Raw genomic sequence first — 17,126 nt, 5'->3', positions numbered from 1 at the left:
ACATAAAAAGCAGCCAGGGAGATTTATTCAGGCAATGTGCCTCTCATGTTAACATCTATGATCTTCTGAAGAGAAGAGCTGGTAGTGGTGGTGCTGAACGTTATGAGTCCATGGCACTGTATCCTTTAATGTTGTCAATTAGCTTCTAAGAGCTGGGAAAGAGACAGCACTAAGGAGCCTAACAGTTGGTAGGGAGCCTCAGAAGTCTCACCTGATGGTGGGCCGGCTGGGGGGAAAATGGGGCCTTGTCTCTCCTGCTTCTTCTGATTAAGGTACTAGTGACACAGTGCTGGTTCTGCCCTATTCCTTGTGCATCCTCTTTGCTCTCAGCTCTCAAGTCCCCTGTGCAGCTGCAGAACAGCCGTACCCCAGGGATGTGCATCTGCACTGCCCACCTCTCAGATTTCCCATCCTGAAGAACTTCCTAAGGAACAGCAGTGCAGGCAGGGAAATGTCACTCAGAACAGAATGCAGGAGAAACGGCAGTTCCTGGTAGGGAATTGGCCTAATAAAAGAGGTGGCAGCTTGCTGTTACCCTGCTGACAGGCCAGGCTAACAATCAGAATAACTTCACTAGTTAAGCACTTGTGTGAGTGCATCAGATACATCGAGCAGAGAGGAACACTGAGAAACCACTGAGAAAATCCAATTGGTTGGTATCAAGCATGCTGAGCTTTAGAAATCAGTTCATTTTCAGAAATGCCTCCAAAAGCCTGATTGAAATAGTACAGCCTGTTCTGTAAAATATGTCCCTGATATTTTTCCAGTATTGCGAACTACAATGATTTGGACTCAAGCCATTTTTTAGGGGTTACTGAAAAGATGGTGTTAGTGCAGCACTGTACAGCCATGCTTTGGTAACCTGCAGACCCTTGCTGTCCCTGCTAACATAAAGCACAAACTGCAGCTACTGACACTGTGGCAGGAGAACAGTGACAACTCTGGAAGTAAGCTGCATCACATTTTTCCTCTTGAGAAGCAGTACTGAGGATAGGAGTCACCACAGACGTGGACCTATGCAGAATAACTTTTAACCTCAAAATTAAGACACTGCCAGGAATTGGAGCAATCCAAAGAACTCATAATGTTAAAATCTAAAATGGGTTTCCTCCTCATTTGGGCAGAGTAGTTTTGGTACGTAATCCAGACCAGTATACTGACTCCCAGCCCAGCGTGCCAGTGCTGTCAACGTACCTGCAGAGCAGCAAGCAAGATGCCACAGGCAATAGAAACACTGATTTCATTGTAGTAGTGGGTCTTCTTTTTGCCATTTGGAAGCCTCCCATATACCTGCTTGAAAATGAGGATCAGATAGGGAGCAGTGTCCAAGTACTCTTTGATCCAATTTGTTCTGCAAAAGAAAAATGTTAAAGACATTTATTTTGCAACCCTTTCACTTTACTGTAAGTCACATTTACCGTTTGCAATGTTGCAGTAAAGTTACATGACAATTATAGCAGTAGGCTAAAATTTAAAACATATTCTGTATGGGGAATAAGTATTATCAGCTTAAATAGAAACATTTCTGCAAAAAGCTTGAATAGAGTTCTGAGGTTTAACACATTCCGCTGAGGAATTGATGTGCTCCCTCTGAAGAGTAGAATTGCATAAAAGTAGGAGGTAGGTCTTGACCTCTTATCTCTGAACTGGCGTCATGAGCATTTGTCCTTGAGATGATTTAATTCCTGAAATTTTGCAAACCTGCAGCTCTACCTGTTACCATCAGTGCCATTTTTCTTTTTTTTTGTAACTGCAGGGAAAACTACTGGCAGAAAATATCAAAACTACTTGGTCTAATGTCTAAACCTGAATATGTTCTCACAGCAAAAATTGCTATTCTATTTTTGGATATTTCAGCCCTGTTAGAATTTATTTTGTTCCCAATTTTCTACTGTGAGAATATATACAATAATGATGTCAGATTTAAATTTAAAAAAAGGTTTCTTTTGTACTGCTCTCACTCAAAATACAAAAAATAATTTATTTTAGTAGTTTGCATAGCATATGTTTACATAGCACAAAACCACCTGAAAAATAATAACATTATGAAACAAATAGGGTAAATTAACTCTATAAAGGTTGTGCATATGCTTTATATGACAAGCCAAGACTTACTAGATGTCTTCCAAATGTGTTTAGCTAAGCAAGTCAGGCAGTCTTTGCAGGGCATTTCAAAAAATTAAATACTGCATAATTCAACACTTGCATAGGATCTAGCCTTGGGGCTACCACAGTCAGCTGCAAAACTCTTAATAACTTTGGGAGTTTCATTGTTTGACAATCAACAGGAAAGAAATAGGACAAAAGTTCTGGAAATAAAGGCTATATATATATTAAAAAAAAAAAAAAAAGATGGTTCCAAATGCTTGGAAAAGTCTCAAAATGGAGAATATGTAATCACTTTTTACTGGAGGCAATTTTACAGATCAGACACCAAGACTTTACCAATATTTTTACATTTTTCTTTGCAATCATAAGTCTTAGAAATATCTTAAAAGTGGGAGGGAAAGAGGAAGAAAAGGATACGAGGAGAAATCAAGACGCGCCTCTTTCATCACTTCAGTTTCCTAGACTGTAGTGCTTTCAGTAAGATTCCCACCATCTTGAGAATCAAGACAAATCCATACAACATGGATGGGCGAGGTGAATATTGAATCACATATTTCATTCTTTCTCTGGTAAAATTGAAGCACACAGGTGGTGTGAGTTTTGTTTTTTTTTGTTTTGTTATGTTTTGTAATCTGTGTGTATCTGTCAGGTGCTGCATTTCACCTGACCCATAGAGCAAGGTAGCCAGAATTAAGACAAAGACAGTAAAAAAAATGTTAGCTCCTTCTGGGTGGGAGCTCCAACTTTCCTCAGACAGGAGTTTCTTCTTCCCAGATGTGAATTAGCGAAAGGACCACAATATAGGGACCCTGGCAACTCACCAGCTGGGACAGTCTCTGATCTCATCTTCCTTCTTTTTCTGTAATCAGGAAGTGGGAAATATTTACAGCTGCCCTCCTAAGCAGCACCAGAAAACTGGGGAGAGTTTAAGGAGCACAGACTTGAAAGAAGATTTTTAAAATAAGATTCTTTTTAAACTGAGCTGAATGTTTTCAGAGGTTTTTCCTCTTCCTGAAAATATGTGGAAGAAATTCAAAAAGACAAGCATGATCAAAACCTCTCAATACATTCTTTTCTAGACCAAAACACAATTTCAAACCCCTTAGCCACTTGATTTTTTCATACCTTAGTCTCTTCAGGTCATTAACCCATTTGTCTCCCATCCTTTTTTTGTAGTTTATTTCTTCTTCTTCTTCTACTATCTCCCGAATCCTATGTTTTACATCTGGATCCTGCACCACCACAAAGGTCCAGGGCTCAGTGTGCGCTCCACTGGGTGAAGTACCTTGGTACAAGAACAATGATGAAAAAACACTTGGCACGGTGATGAGTGAGGGTGTGCGGTGAAAGATATCAGCTCTTCTTTGTGGGCTTTCAGACTGGCCATCAAAGCAATGGGAAAGCAAGCTGATGAGCTGGGGAAATAAAGGACTGAGATAAGTTTTGGCAGGCAGGCTACACATTTGTTTCTCAAAGAATGTGAAGTCCCAATCAATGACAGATTAGTCCTTTCAGGTAGCCATCTTACAGGAAGGAAACGTTAGGGATTTGTAAAAATTCCTTTGTGGTTCTTTATGATGAGGCAATTTGACGATGCAGTAATGTTAATGCAAATATTATACCCAAAGCAACACATCGTCTGAATATGCCACCAACTCTGAGAAATGATTTTAGCTGAAGGGCAAAGCTAATGGCTTTCAGGGAAACACAGCTAACGAACCATCCGCAGGAATCTGTTGCTGGCTGACAACGATGAGGAACTGCACAATGCGGACATCTGCCATATAGCACACAGGTCTGCATTTGTTGTCCCAAAGACAGCTGGTGCACGTAGGTGTGCACATATTAAATCTGCACTTGCTCATTCAGCCCTGATCATTACACACCAACACTATCAGAGAATATTTTAACTGCCTAACACACGAAAGCCAGAAGCTGAAGAACACAGTTATCTGTACTAGCTCACAGAGAAATAGGCTAAGGACATTGTTCAGGTCTCTCTAGACCCTCATAAACATTCTAAAAATATGTGAAGGTCTTGAATACATATTATATTTGCTTATGTAAGCACTGATTTCAGCCTGAGAAGCACTGAATAAGCAGCTTGAACTACCTATCTCTTATATTAAAATGTGTTTGTATCAAGAACCTCATCTCTCTTCTGTTTTGGATAAGAACTGATGACATTTCTCTTTTGCTTTTTTTTTTCTTTTCCTCTGCACAGCCCAAAGCTGTCAGGGTTACAAAGTACTTCGTCTGCACTCCAGGCTTGTTCACTTTGCTGCATTTGCCAAAACATGTTCAGTGTTTTAATGACTCCCAGCTAATTAGAGGAAGATGGAGACTCATTACAGTGCTGTAACAAAGCTGCTTACAGTTTTTAAAGGGAAAATAATGCACCTCAAATGCTAAGAATCTCTTTATTATTAATCCTACTAGAGGCTATTGAATTTTCCTGTAAGGCAGCCTGTGAATATTTCGCTATACTAACAGTGACTGGTTCACAGAATAAGAGAAATAATGAGGGTCGAATCCAATACTGGCTGAAGTCAATGTTATTAAAGCAGAAATGAGATTAGGTGAGGACATTACAGTAATGATTTGAAATACAAGTTCTCAAAAAAAATGAAAATTCATATCTGATCCTTAAGCAACCTCAATCAGGATCCTCAGCATAACACTCCGGTCATATAATAGGGGCCTGGCACTGATGCTGAAAGGACTGGAAAAGTTGTTTTGTTCTCAGACCAAAACCTTTTTCCTATAATAATCCTTAACCATTTATGTCATCCAAAATGCTTCACATAGCTGGGACAATTCGTCTGGGGAAAAACAGCGACAACAAACACGTGACAATATCATGATGAATGAAATTTTAAAGTACGTGAAGTACACATGATTTGACACTTCTGAGAGAAAGGACTTCAGTGTTTATATTTGAAAGATGTTTCACTGAACTGTATTTAAATTTTAGTTTTAAGAAGATCTTCTAAAGCTTAAAACAAAAGATTTTGTTTCATGCTGTTGAAATGTTCTCTTTACATTTTGGGTGCACTGAAAATACAAAAGAATTGGAAATGCTCCAAACTAGTCCCCAACATACAGTTGTTCAAGCTGAGTAATTTTCAAACAATCAATGGGTGCTTACTTATTGTGGCTCCAGGTGGAGTCTAGAAAGACCATAATCCAAGCGCCAATTCCCTTGGTTTTTCCATATCACTTTTAAGCAGTTGAGCAGCTATGTTGAAGCCTTTTTCTTTCAGACCTTGAACTGCTCAGTACCCACCTGCTGTTCTGATGACATTATCGATAACCTCCCTGGGGACCGGCTCATCACTGAGAAACCTGACAGACCTCCTCTTATTGAGAAGTTCATAAAAGGCCTGTGACCTTTTAATCATTTCAGCCTCAGAGTAGCGGTCCGCAAAGAAGGGGACATGGGCAACATTTTCATCAAGTCCTTGCCACTCTTCATCAACCTCTGCAAGAAAATAAAATTGGTTAGGGATTTTTTTTGTTGGAGAAAGCTGTTTATATCTTTGGCATTCTCCACTGTAATGCACTTTGGCCTGCATTGGCATACACTGCATTTCTACGCTACTGGAAAGCCAAAGTCTGAGGTTCCAGTTGACACAACTCATTGATCCCAAGCTCCAGCTACTGAACAAACACATTGTTTAAATACCAAGAGGCAGGAGGGTCCTGGCTGGCTGTAGCCAAGTGCTATCTAGGAAGAAGTTACAGCCTTTTGTACTTCTGTCTGCAGGTGTGCCTGTAAAAGTAGGGTACAAGCTGAAACAGTAGTGAAAAGGTACTTTTCTCAGTAAGCAAATGTGAACATGTATGTGCATCCCCATGCAGTCTAGTAAGAAAAAATACCAGTCAAATTACTGAAGTTGAGAGGGCCTAACTACTGAGATGTGTAAAATTTCCTCTGAAGAGCTGAATGTCAGCTTCTTCCTATATTTATGTTTCATAGCAGAAGCATTACAATCTAGGCTCTGTGCAAATGTGACTTTGTGGTTAAGTTCTTTGGTTTCACAATACTTTCAGCATAAGGGGAAATGGCATCTATACTTAGGATAACAACATATCAAATGCAGGATATCGTGTTTCTTGTCTTTAATTTAAGAACTCAAAATGGTTCCTCATTTCACTGAAAGCTGTCCCTTTGGCTTTCTTATACCATAAAATGAATCTTCTGTTGTCTCTGAAATTTCTTATTTCTCCCCTGCATTCCTAGAATCAGCAAGGATAACATTTTTTGCAACTATGACATGGAAGTTAAAGCCATTTAAATTTTGCATTTCTGCTAGTCAATAGTATTGAGCAATCTGCTACAAAGGGCTGAGTCAGGAAAAAGTATTCCAGTTCTTTTTCGGTTGCAATTAGGCTGTTATTCCAAAATCACAGCAATCTGCAGTGCAAATTCAAACAGCAATTACTTCTGTGTTTTAGTAGTATGCAGTTGCCTTAGAGACCAGGCTGATCTTTTTGTCCACCTTATAATCAGCAGTGAAATACTAACAAAAGTGGCTTAGCATGTGTGAGAGGCTGCAATATACCCAGTTTCATATGTTGAATCTAAAGAGTGATTCTGGACCCCGAACAACATAAATTTCATTTTACATACAAAGTAGTTACCCAGAAAGTTTGTTCCTTTTAGCATTTCATGCCTGCATTAAGTCAAGTCTGCAAGAACCTGGCTCTGGGATAATGGGAAGCAGAGACCAGATGTAAAAATTATTTTTGTGGGAATCTTGCACATTCAAACTGAAAAGAAGGAAGAAAATGGCTCTTCCTAGCATTCCCTTTGAGTTTTACACTTAGTCCAGTAAATTATTCATTATTCAATAGCAATTAACTCCTAGAACTTGCTCTTTGCTAGGGTTCTCTTCACCTTCTCTTTCAGAAACTTTCACGCCCTCTTTTTTGCTGTCCCTCCTCCACAATCAGTGAAGGTAATACCACTGGATTACAGAGGCTATGTTTACACTAGCAAGTAGTGTGATGCAACACAAGTGGGTATGTCAAGAGAAAGAGCTTCTGCCAAGGACCCGGTGTTCAACGCTGTACATGTTTTAGAGCTGTTATTCTGCGGGAGGCCTAAGCTGTTCTAATGAATTGAACATCCATCAGTAGCTGGAGCACTCCAAGTGCTTTGGGGGAGCACATCTGTGGTTTACTTTTATTCTGAAGTAGTCCAGTTTGCTTATTACAACAGGGAATCAGATGTGAACCAAAGAAGTGAAGACAATAAGGAGATTCCCTTGAATCTGATCTAAATGCTTTATCCATATTTGAACACACAGGTGCATCCAAAAATCCTTTCTCTAGCCCAAATAAATTGTTTTTCATATTCCTTAACACATGCTTCTCAAAGAAAAAGGTGGGCACCACGTCAGAAAGCTGGTAAATACAGGTATGTTAGGACAGGTTGGCCCCACTCCCCCTGCACCAGCAGGACTAAAAAGGGAAATGTAAAAGTAAAAAACCTTCCACAGACATAAGCTAAGACAGTGATCGCTGACAGATGAAGGATTTGAGAGAAGAACTGATGAAACCAAAATGTATTAAACCCTAAGGGAAAAAACAAGGAGCTGCTGGATAGCAAATCAGCAACCCATTCTGACTTGTCTGAGGACTGTCTTGCCAGTAGAGAAATTCAGAAGGTGTCTCATTAGGAATGATAAATGTATCATTGTTCAGTGTAGTAACTCATTAGCCCTACCTGTCCACCATGTGTATTAGCCAATGCATAATTGCTTTGTAGTCTTAAGCTGTATATACGTGGACTTGAATCATGTGTTGTAAAAGTGACCCAGAGGGGGAAGGTTACACAGACAGAACGCTCTTTCTCAGGCCCATTGATACAGACAGGACAGAAAAACATGCTCTGAGTGCATGAATTCTCCTGAAGGCTTTTCTTGAAGGTCCTATGGGCCTGGAAGATGGTTTGCATCCTGCAGCTGGTCTCTCCAAATTCGTCTTATGTATAGTGGTTGTTCTACTACAATCAAGATACTCGTTGCCAAACTAAGATTTAACAATAACACTGACTGAAACATGTCTTAATTTTATCTATGGGCACGTATGTAAGAGGATTTTCTACATAGGTAAAAAGATTTTTATGAAAACAAAACAAAAAAATCCCTTAAATCAGCTGAGGTTGTACATGTGTATCAGAAGGCAGAATCTGACCAGAAAACTATACTGAAGTAGGTATCGCAATACTGTCCTGGTGAAAATTTCAGGTCAAACTACACTACTTGTGTTCATATCAGCATGCTGTAGTGATCATCCCTACCCATTTCTCAAGCTTACAAAGTTGAGTGCCCTGGGAAATAGAAATAGACTATTTCTATTCTATTCTAGAATAACTTAGAAATAGTCAAATAAAAACTTAATTCCAGGACCCAAGAGTTCTTATGTGCTCTCACTGTTTGCTTTCTTCTAATGAGGTTTTATCAAAGTTCAGAAAGCAGGAACTACTTTCAATGCTTTGTACCTTTTTATTCAGCCACGGATGGAGGAGGCTAACCTTGGCTCCTAAACTAATCCATGTCCTGCTTGGTCACCTCTTTTTCTACTATTATTGCAAAACCATCAGAAATCATTCTGAGTCATAGATAGTGGGACTGGTCCACAAACTACTGAAACCTTTACAAAAGAGGTTTGTCAAATGGGAGCAAAGGCTGGAGGAAATTTATGTAATCTATCTGATTTTGAAACACAAGGAGAGGAACATCAGGTAGATGATAAGCCATCAATACGTACATAAATGTTGAAACACAGAAGGATGAACAGCAAGGATTGTTGAGTCCAGCTCCCTTGAAGCCCTGGATATTTTAGAGTAATCAATTGCAGTATAAGTTCTAAGGACTACGTTTTTAAGCTTCTCTATCTTCTCTCCATCAGTTTTATAGAATGGACAGAACACTCTAGAACTGGGATTTAGCAGAAAAATTTTGTTCAGGTTTCTCACTTAAAAAAAGACATGACATGGAGGGAAAAATCAGGGTGCAGCAACAATAGCAGTACCTGCTTTGACATGTTCAGGAAATGAATTAATAAAATTAGGGAATAATTCATGTCGTGGTAGATTGCAAAGAAATACAAAAGTAGCATGGCTAAAACAAGTCATATTTGAATCAGACCACATCTTTAAGAGAGAGTTGCCTCAACTGTGTCATTGTTATGAAGTATATGGTGGAAGCACAGCTTGCTAGGTACAAACTGAAGAGGAAATACTATGACAATACTAGAAACCAGTCTTCCCAGCTGAACCACTGAATACCTTTATCAAATAACCTGTTCTTTTCATGATGCGGTGACTATCTTAGCTTTGGTTTCAGTGAGAGGGGATGACATTCTAAAAAAATGTTTTTTAAAAATCTCTACACTGAGATTATCAGTTCATTCAATTTAATTGACTAAATGGCAAGTTAAGGAAAAGTAAGTCTCTAACTTGGGGAAAATGGGGAATTAAATAAAAATGAGTTGGAGAACTCAGATTGAAGAACTTGGAGATCAGAAATCAGGGAGATTTGGCATTTCTTTAAATCAGAGATATAAAATTCATTTTACATGTAAATGGTTGAATAAAAATATCAAATAAAATATCTATAGGCAACTAGGAATGGAAGAAAATTATTAGTTAGCACAGAAAGTAAAACTTTGTAAGTTAGAAAGTATAAAATTTGAAGTATTACCTACGGTCAAGCTGAGTTAAATTTTATGAGGTTTGTTTGCATGGATTTTTTTCCTTGTAAGCAGAAGAGAAGAAAAGCAGCTGCTGTGTGGCTAAGATGGTTCAGCATAATATTAGTGCAGCAAAAAAATGAATATATTTTCAAAAATCTTGAACTTGGGGCAAAGGTGAGGTGACTAGTGAGAATTAAAATATGAGAAGCATCTTATCTAAACTCAAGTTTTGTAAGCAAAAAAAAAAAATCTGCATGCACTCAAAATGGGAATACTGGATGAGGCAGGAGAAGAACCTAGAAATGAGAGAACTGATGTACAAAATCAAAGCTCTCCTGGAAATATTCTTTTTAATAAATTTATCTATTATTTATTCTTTTCTATCATGTGTCTACCATTCATTCTTAGCAGTTAATCTTATCCATATGCTAAGCTAAAATCATTATCAGCACCATCTGCTTAGTGCATGCTCTTTGTATCTTTAATATCTATGTTTGGACATATTTCTGTCTGTATGGTCACGTTATATGATACTACAAATGTCTTGTTTACATCTCTGTGTATTCTATCGTTTGATGGACAACAGACATCCTGCTAGTCAGTCTATTATCTTGTTAACCACATTATCAAAATTCCCATCAATTCAGTTCTGTTGTGCATCTACAACAGTCATCAGGCTTCCTGCTTTTTGAGCAAATCTGAAATGATTTTGGCTTAGATATCCTAAGTGAAATCTCATAGTAGAAGTGCTATTTCTCTACCAGAAATTCCACTCTGGATAGATTTTAGGATGATGTTTGTGTTGTTCCCAGTATTTCACATGGAAACTTATAAACAGCCTACAAATCACGTAATAAATTTTCCCTGTTTATAACAAAAATTCTTACTATGAGTTCCAAATAATGTAAGCTCACATTGAGTACAATGACATCTTACCTTATTTCTGTTGGCCACTTGTTTTACTCACTCTGATAGTTCTCTGTGTTATTGGCTCCTTGTATTCTATGTCATTAAGAAATTTCACTTGTACATCCTTGGTTTTATGAAAGGATACAAGATAATATTAACGATTGGTCTTAAGACCAATCCTCGAGAAAGCTGACTAGTAACCTCAGTCTAGACTGAAGTGTTTGCTTTCCAAACCAGTTCTTTCAGTTACTTCTCTAAGGAATTGCTTCCTAAATTTAGAATTCCTCTTCCTATCCTCTTTTCCAGTGTAAAGATACGACGTATAGGAACGTAATTAAATGCATACAAAGAAAGGCTGTGGATTTTTGGACCTAAAGTGCTGGGCAACTGACAGTGTGATTTTTTGCTTGATTGATGGCAGACTGCTGCATAATATGCCACTACAGGAATACCAGTAATTAATCCAATCCTGAACTAAACGTGTCGCTAATGGGAAGCTAAAGGAGATGGAGTGCCTTACTTGTGGGATATAAATAGTTGTTAGTATGCTGACCCTCAAAACCCCAAGATTTAGTCAGGGATCTTAACCAAAAGAAGTGTCAAGTGGGAAAGACAGACTTTGGAAGAAAGAAGTCAGGAACAAAATATTGTGAAGAGGACTTGAAGCTGTAATATAGTTGCAAAGGTTTCTTAAGATTTTCAGAGGAATAGAATGGCTGTTTTAACCAGTAAATGGAAAGCTGAGGATGAATCTGATTTCTGTCTCTAAACCACAGGAGGGTTATACTCCAGGTCTGGAAATGTAGCATTGGAACTACTAAAAGAGGATGGAACAAGAAAAAAAGGGTATAGACTACTATTAAATAAGTTTAGGCAGGCAGGCAGGAGAGGATTTTTAACCCATGGCATGAAGTTCTGGAATAGCCTTACAGCAAGGTATTGAAATGGGGTCAGTTTTCGAGTTCAGTCAGCTAATGGCAAAGACCAGAGGTGTGTGCAGCAGCAAGGAAATAAAAACAGTGATGCACGATGTCCATGTAAGTCTTGTGTTCTTAAATGACACAAAATATGAACTGTAATTAAATTTGAAAAATAAATTGATACTGTCTCATTCGTGTCAGTATTATCATTATTAAAATATATAGGGAACCTTTGAACTTGAGAAGAGGAAAAATACTTCTAAGCGGGAGAGGCCTATTGTAAAAAGTACCATAAGCAACAAGCACTGAACTCCAAGAAGAGATGGAATATTTAGGCCTTTGAACATTGTTTTATACTCCCTATGAACATCACCAAGTGAAGTCCCCACAATTAAATACACAGCAATAAAATGCCTTTGCTGATAATCTCTGCAACTGACCCCCAGAGTAATAAGGGTGTAAATAAAATTCATTCTGATCCTCCACACCACTGTAAACTGGGTCTGTATTTACCTTATCCATCAATTGTATTGATCTGAATATATGACCCAGAAACTAACTTATGTTTGTTCCTGATTTGAGCCGGGTGTGTTGTAGTAATTAACTAGGGAAGGATGTGATTTCAGAACGAATGTACACTAAGCTCCCTGGCCTGAATAATCTGCCAGAACTCCTCTTTGCAACAATCTAGATCTAACTGTATAAACCTGAAGCAGTGGGAGACCAGGTACCACCACTTTGGGACCAGATGCCCACCACTAAGAGAGATCCCCTGTGATTCATGCTTCAAGACAAGGCTGAAAGAACATGTTTTTGAGATGTGTCTAACTGGTAATCAGACAAGGCCTGCTATAAGACATGGCCACGTATACAGACCATTCCTACCAATCTGCAGCACAACAGTCTCTCGTTCTGGATCTCATAAATTAAGGAAAAAGATACAGGACAGATGGGTATGCAAACAAATCTGAAGTACTGCCAGCTAAGGCATTAAACAAATAGACTGATTGAATGCTTGCCACTTAACCAAAAAACTGGGTTTCTGCTCCGACAAACATCCTTCTCTTCAGCTGCTGAAAGCGTAACAGAGACAGACTTGGGAGCACTTGGTCCTACCCCTTCTTCCATTAAGAGGCTCTACTGAGCCTGACCAAGCAGATCAGCTAATTACACCTAACGCTTTATTGCTCAAAGGTATGCCCCTCTCCGGGAAAACATCCCCTGCTGGTGCCACTTGAAGGGACGTTCACAAGGCTGATGACGCCCGAGCAAGCTCAGTGCCTTTCTTACAGACCTGAAGAGCACAACTCGCCCCTTGCAGTGAGTGTTCCAGCACTGTAAGAGGGCTGTGCAGGGTCGGACTTCTTCATTCCCTTGGCAAAGTGCCCTTTGGTCACGGCCAAGCATCAAAAGACTTGGTCTTCAGCTGCATTTTCCTACTAGGGGGCTGTTCAAAATTCAGCTTGTTTACCCAAAGCAACCCTAGTCTTAGACAAGGACTTAAAATGCTTCATCTCCTCTAACTCAATTTTTAAATCAAATTCTCTTCAGAGGAACTTTGTCTTAAAGCACAAGCCCACTTGAGACATTCAAGTAGAAATGAGTTTTTTAATAAAGATACATTCGTAAACTAGTAGAATTTGTAAGACGGGTAAAATATTCTGTACTGTTAAGAAAAACTGTTTACATTCCATGTTTACATTTTGGCATCTACTGTAGTCAGTGAAAGTTTTAACACTGACAACAAGGTGAATATGGTTTGATCTTTTATTATAGCAGTAGCAGAGTAACAAATCCCTTCCAAGGTGGCCATATGCTCTCCTCACTTAGGCTGGGCTTTTTCCTGCTGAAGAAAAATTTCCCCAAGCATGGTACAATTACTTTATTTTATCTGGAGATAAAGGACATGTCTGTTTTGCAAAGATGTTGGCTTTGAATCAAATAGCATTAAGGGAAGGATGATTATTTCTTGTTAAAAGCAACATAGCAAGAAAGCCTAATTTACTGTTGAATTATAAGGTACATTGAGAGAGGTTTTATTTAAACAAAATCTCCTTTTAACAAGAGCATAGATGTGTATCTACCTGTCAATTTTTGTAAGCAATTTTAAACTAGTACAGCTTTGAATTTAGCACCTGAATAAAAGATAGGGGGAAAATAAGTCATAAAAGAATAACATTTTATATGTGGAGCTGCGGCACTGAGGCTCCTTGTTAAGTGCTAATAGGTTTGCTTATTTAAAGGATCTAAATGACTGTAGTCAGAGATGTCACAATGATAATTCATAGATTTTTTCACTTGAACTACCCACAGGAAGTTTAATTTGCAACAATTTAACTGAACTAGTAAACAATTAGACAAAGGAAATATGGGATTTTTTTAATAGAAACTCTTTTGCATCGTATAAAGGAGGGTAAAACACATGAACAAACTTTTAAGCAAAAGTTGTATATTTGGGAAATAACATGGTTTAAAAGGTTCCAATTATCAACTATTTCTGGAAACTGATACACAACAGTAACTCAAACTATACTGAACATTAAGAAATAGAGAGAACTAATGGTTCTCAGAAATTGGTGTATGACAGAAACCACAAGATTCAAGATTCCAAGAAAATAACTTGGAGAATGTGTCAAAAAAAAAAAAGTCTTTAAAACCAGTAAAACAGTTGTGTTAACTGCAAGTTTAAAGATTTTATAGGAATAAATGAAGGGAACTTATGTAGGATAGTCAGGAAGCAAAAAGAAGGAATGCTATATCTAATGCTCATGCTTTTGTCCAAGCTGAGCATCAGAAACCACTACTGCAAAAAAGGCATTCAATATACAGTTTCAAATATGCAGTTGAGTGATCAGAGATTACCACAATCACTACATTTTATTCTAAAATATTTGACTCGGCATACCTCCAGAATGATCCCAGTGCTAATCCAGCTAAAGCTCTTGTGGACACTCACAGAAGTCACAAATCGAAGACTTTTGTAATACTGTAACAAACTGTAACAAACACATTTCCATATTTTCTGGGGGTGCTGAGATCAAACAGGTACTGTGCCATGTAGCTCTAGCAGGTAAAGTGGAATGGGGATGTCTACAAAGTCAGCCTACAGGCAGAAACTTTCTGCTCAAATCCTTTCTTACCTCACCCTAGTGAAGCCTGGAAAGAGGCTGGGGGGACTTTAGCAGCAACCCCCTTATTTTCCTACATTCCCTACATAATTCCTCACAGGTCTGAGATCCACTGGGTACAGGGCAGACAGTGGACTTTGGAAATGCATTTTAATCTTGCACTCTGACCTGCAGACTCTGGAGGAAACAGAGATTTAAACCAAGAGGGAGACAACACCAGGACAGCCTCATTCCACCCAGCTGACACGCTCAGGGCGCAGCAGCAGCACAGCTCTATGCATTTCCATCACAGTGGAGAAGTCTAGAGGCTTGCACTTCTGTTCACATCAGCAGACAAATTCAAACAACAGAATTGCTCAGCTGGATAAGATTTTTCTTACCTTCTTCCTCTACAGGGTGGTCAGTGCCATCTTTTAAATCTTCATCTACCCATGGGCGAGACACGGGCTTGCTTTTAGTCTCACGTTTTTCCTTCTCTCCATCAGACTTCTTCAGTATTACCCCAATCAAAACACATATAATGGCTATAAAGACTGGGGTTAGGGAAGAAAAGAGTGCCATGCCTACAGAAACATGGAGACTTCCTTCCAGGTTCAGGTTCCTCTCCTGAAAAGGAGAGGATGAAATGGGAAGAGCAGAAGGGCAGCAAGCAGGAAGGGGTGGACCCAAGCTTCACTCCTCAACCCTATCCCACTTCTACTTTCCAGCCACTGCCCCCACAGCCTCATCTGCGATGAGCTTCTGCTATTAAGCAGACCCAGATTTAGCTATTTTCTGGAAAGAAACTGTTTGGAAACATCGAGCAGAGGCACTGACCTTGTACAAACATATAAATGCTGACAAGTGCAACATAAATAAATAAATAAGACCTTCCAGATTCCCAGACTGAGTAGAAACACTTCTCCCCCTTATTTTTTTTAGTTACGGTGATCCCAGTAATCCTGCTTCTAACAACAAGTATGAATAAGTACCAAGTGGGAATGTGACTTTTAAAAACTGATGGCATCTCTTCAATGTTTAACTCACTGTACTTAGTTGTATCACGTGAACCCCAGGAAATCAGAATATCACAAAGTGAATGCGAGCTTGCAGTGCCACCCTTGGCTGGATAAACTGGTCAATACCACAGATAAGTAAAGCAGTAGCATTACCTCCGTGTGAAGCATGAAGGAGATCAGCCACAGAACCCTCTGTCTGTTCTGGATGTTTGTGGGGAAGAGAAAAGAATTCAGGGAATAATCTGAGGGCTGGAAATCTATGCTGTGGTGAATTTTTAAACTGTCATTCAGCTATTTTACCAAAGGAAAGGTTAAAAGGTGATAGAATCCTAATCCAAGAATGGCCAGTGTCTAAGGACTTAACCCATTTTTTCCTCAGTCAGCTGCTTGGGAACTGAAACAACACAGCAGCACCGAGTCGGTGCCTTTACCTGAGGCTCCTGGGCCGTGCTGGATGACAAAAGGCCGGTGGGTGCTGAGGGGCGTGCTGGGGAGCAGGCTGCAGGCACTGACTAGCACCCAGCGGCTGTTTCAGCACCCGCTAAGCACCAGCCCTGCCAAGCCTTATCTCCTGCTGCTCGGGGCCAGCTCTGAAGCCTCTGCAAGTTAATCTGCATTTTGGATAAGCCCACCCAGCGTAAGCGAGAGCAGTCTGTGGAGATGGTGTGCCCCCAGGCCCTGGCATGTCATGCACTGCAACCGGCACTGTCCTGCCTAGGGCAACCTGCTTGTGTCGGTGTGGAAACCTGAGTGCACAGGGGAGACAGAAGTTGGGATACACACAGGTTTCACCCTGGCAGGTTCTCAGTCTATATCCTCACCACTCACATCTCTCGGCCTACTGGTTTTGCAGCGCTGAGCACACCCTTGCTGGTCCCACTAGACACCGCTGCCCCAAAGGCTCCCTGCTGTCCACTCCCTGCCTTCCCATGCTTCAGCAAATGCTGCCAGCTGCCCAGAAGAAGGGTCTGTGGGTCAGGAAGCACAGGTTAAAGACCAGCCTGGTGCACAGGAAGAGGAACGTGTGGCCATACCAGCAGGCGATGCATGATGGCAGTCTGGCTGATGGTCTGATCATGTATCCTCTTTTAATACAAGCTCCTCACCACACTTTGCAGGCCAAGCAAACTGCCAAGCTATGCATAGGTTCTCTAGATGTACTTGGAGGCAAAATGAAACTGCCTCACAGCTTGTACCCAGGCTGGGCTTTCCCAGCTCAGAAACACAATAAATACATCCATGCTGTTCCAGGGTGTCCTACCCCAACAGGCAGTCCCTGCGTCCAAGATAGCTGGTGGTCCTTCCAGGCAGTGTGTGGGATCTGTGTAAGAAGGGTGTCCCTCAGAACCAGCCAGATG

At 39.9% G+C, this 17,126-nt stretch overlaps 2 protein-coding genes across 9 annotated transcripts in view; one reads left to right on the top strand and one right to left on the bottom strand.

The window, feature by feature from the left end:
• Positions 1-17,126, bottom strand: part of IYD (iodotyrosine deiodinase) — a 64,462-nt gene that overhangs the window by 3,568 nt on the left and 43,768 nt on the right. For 5 of the 7 annotated variants that reach the window (XM_080588025.1, XM_080588024.1, XM_080588023.1 and 2 more), the window contains 3 exons: positions 5,396-5,590; positions 3,235-3,394; positions 1,195-1,351 (listed from right to left, as the gene is read on the bottom strand). In XM_080588025.1, the coding sequence (XP_080444151.1) occupies positions 1,195-1,351; positions 3,235-3,394; positions 5,396-5,590 (512 nt within the window). Of the gene's footprint in view, positions 1-1,194; positions 1,352-3,234; positions 3,395-5,395; positions 5,591-15,150; positions 15,737-17,126 lie in introns of those variants that run through there. The other 2 variants (XM_080588019.1, XM_080588020.1) reach the window with 2 other exon arrangements.
• The window catches only part of LOC308193377 (uncharacterized protein), a 76,804-nt gene that overhangs the window by 43,351 nt on the left and 16,327 nt on the right, over positions 1-17,126 (top strand). The window lies entirely within an intron of this gene.

Source organism: Anser brachyrhynchus (assembly GCF_964034855.1).
Source record: "Anser brachyrhynchus genome assembly, chromosome: 3".
In the NCBI taxonomy this organism is placed as follows: domain Eukaryota; kingdom Metazoa; phylum Chordata; class Aves; order Anseriformes; family Anatidae; genus Anser; species Anser brachyrhynchus.
The sequence above is the reverse complement of the archived record's forward strand: the minus strand, read 5'-3'. Positions and strand labels throughout refer to the sequence as shown.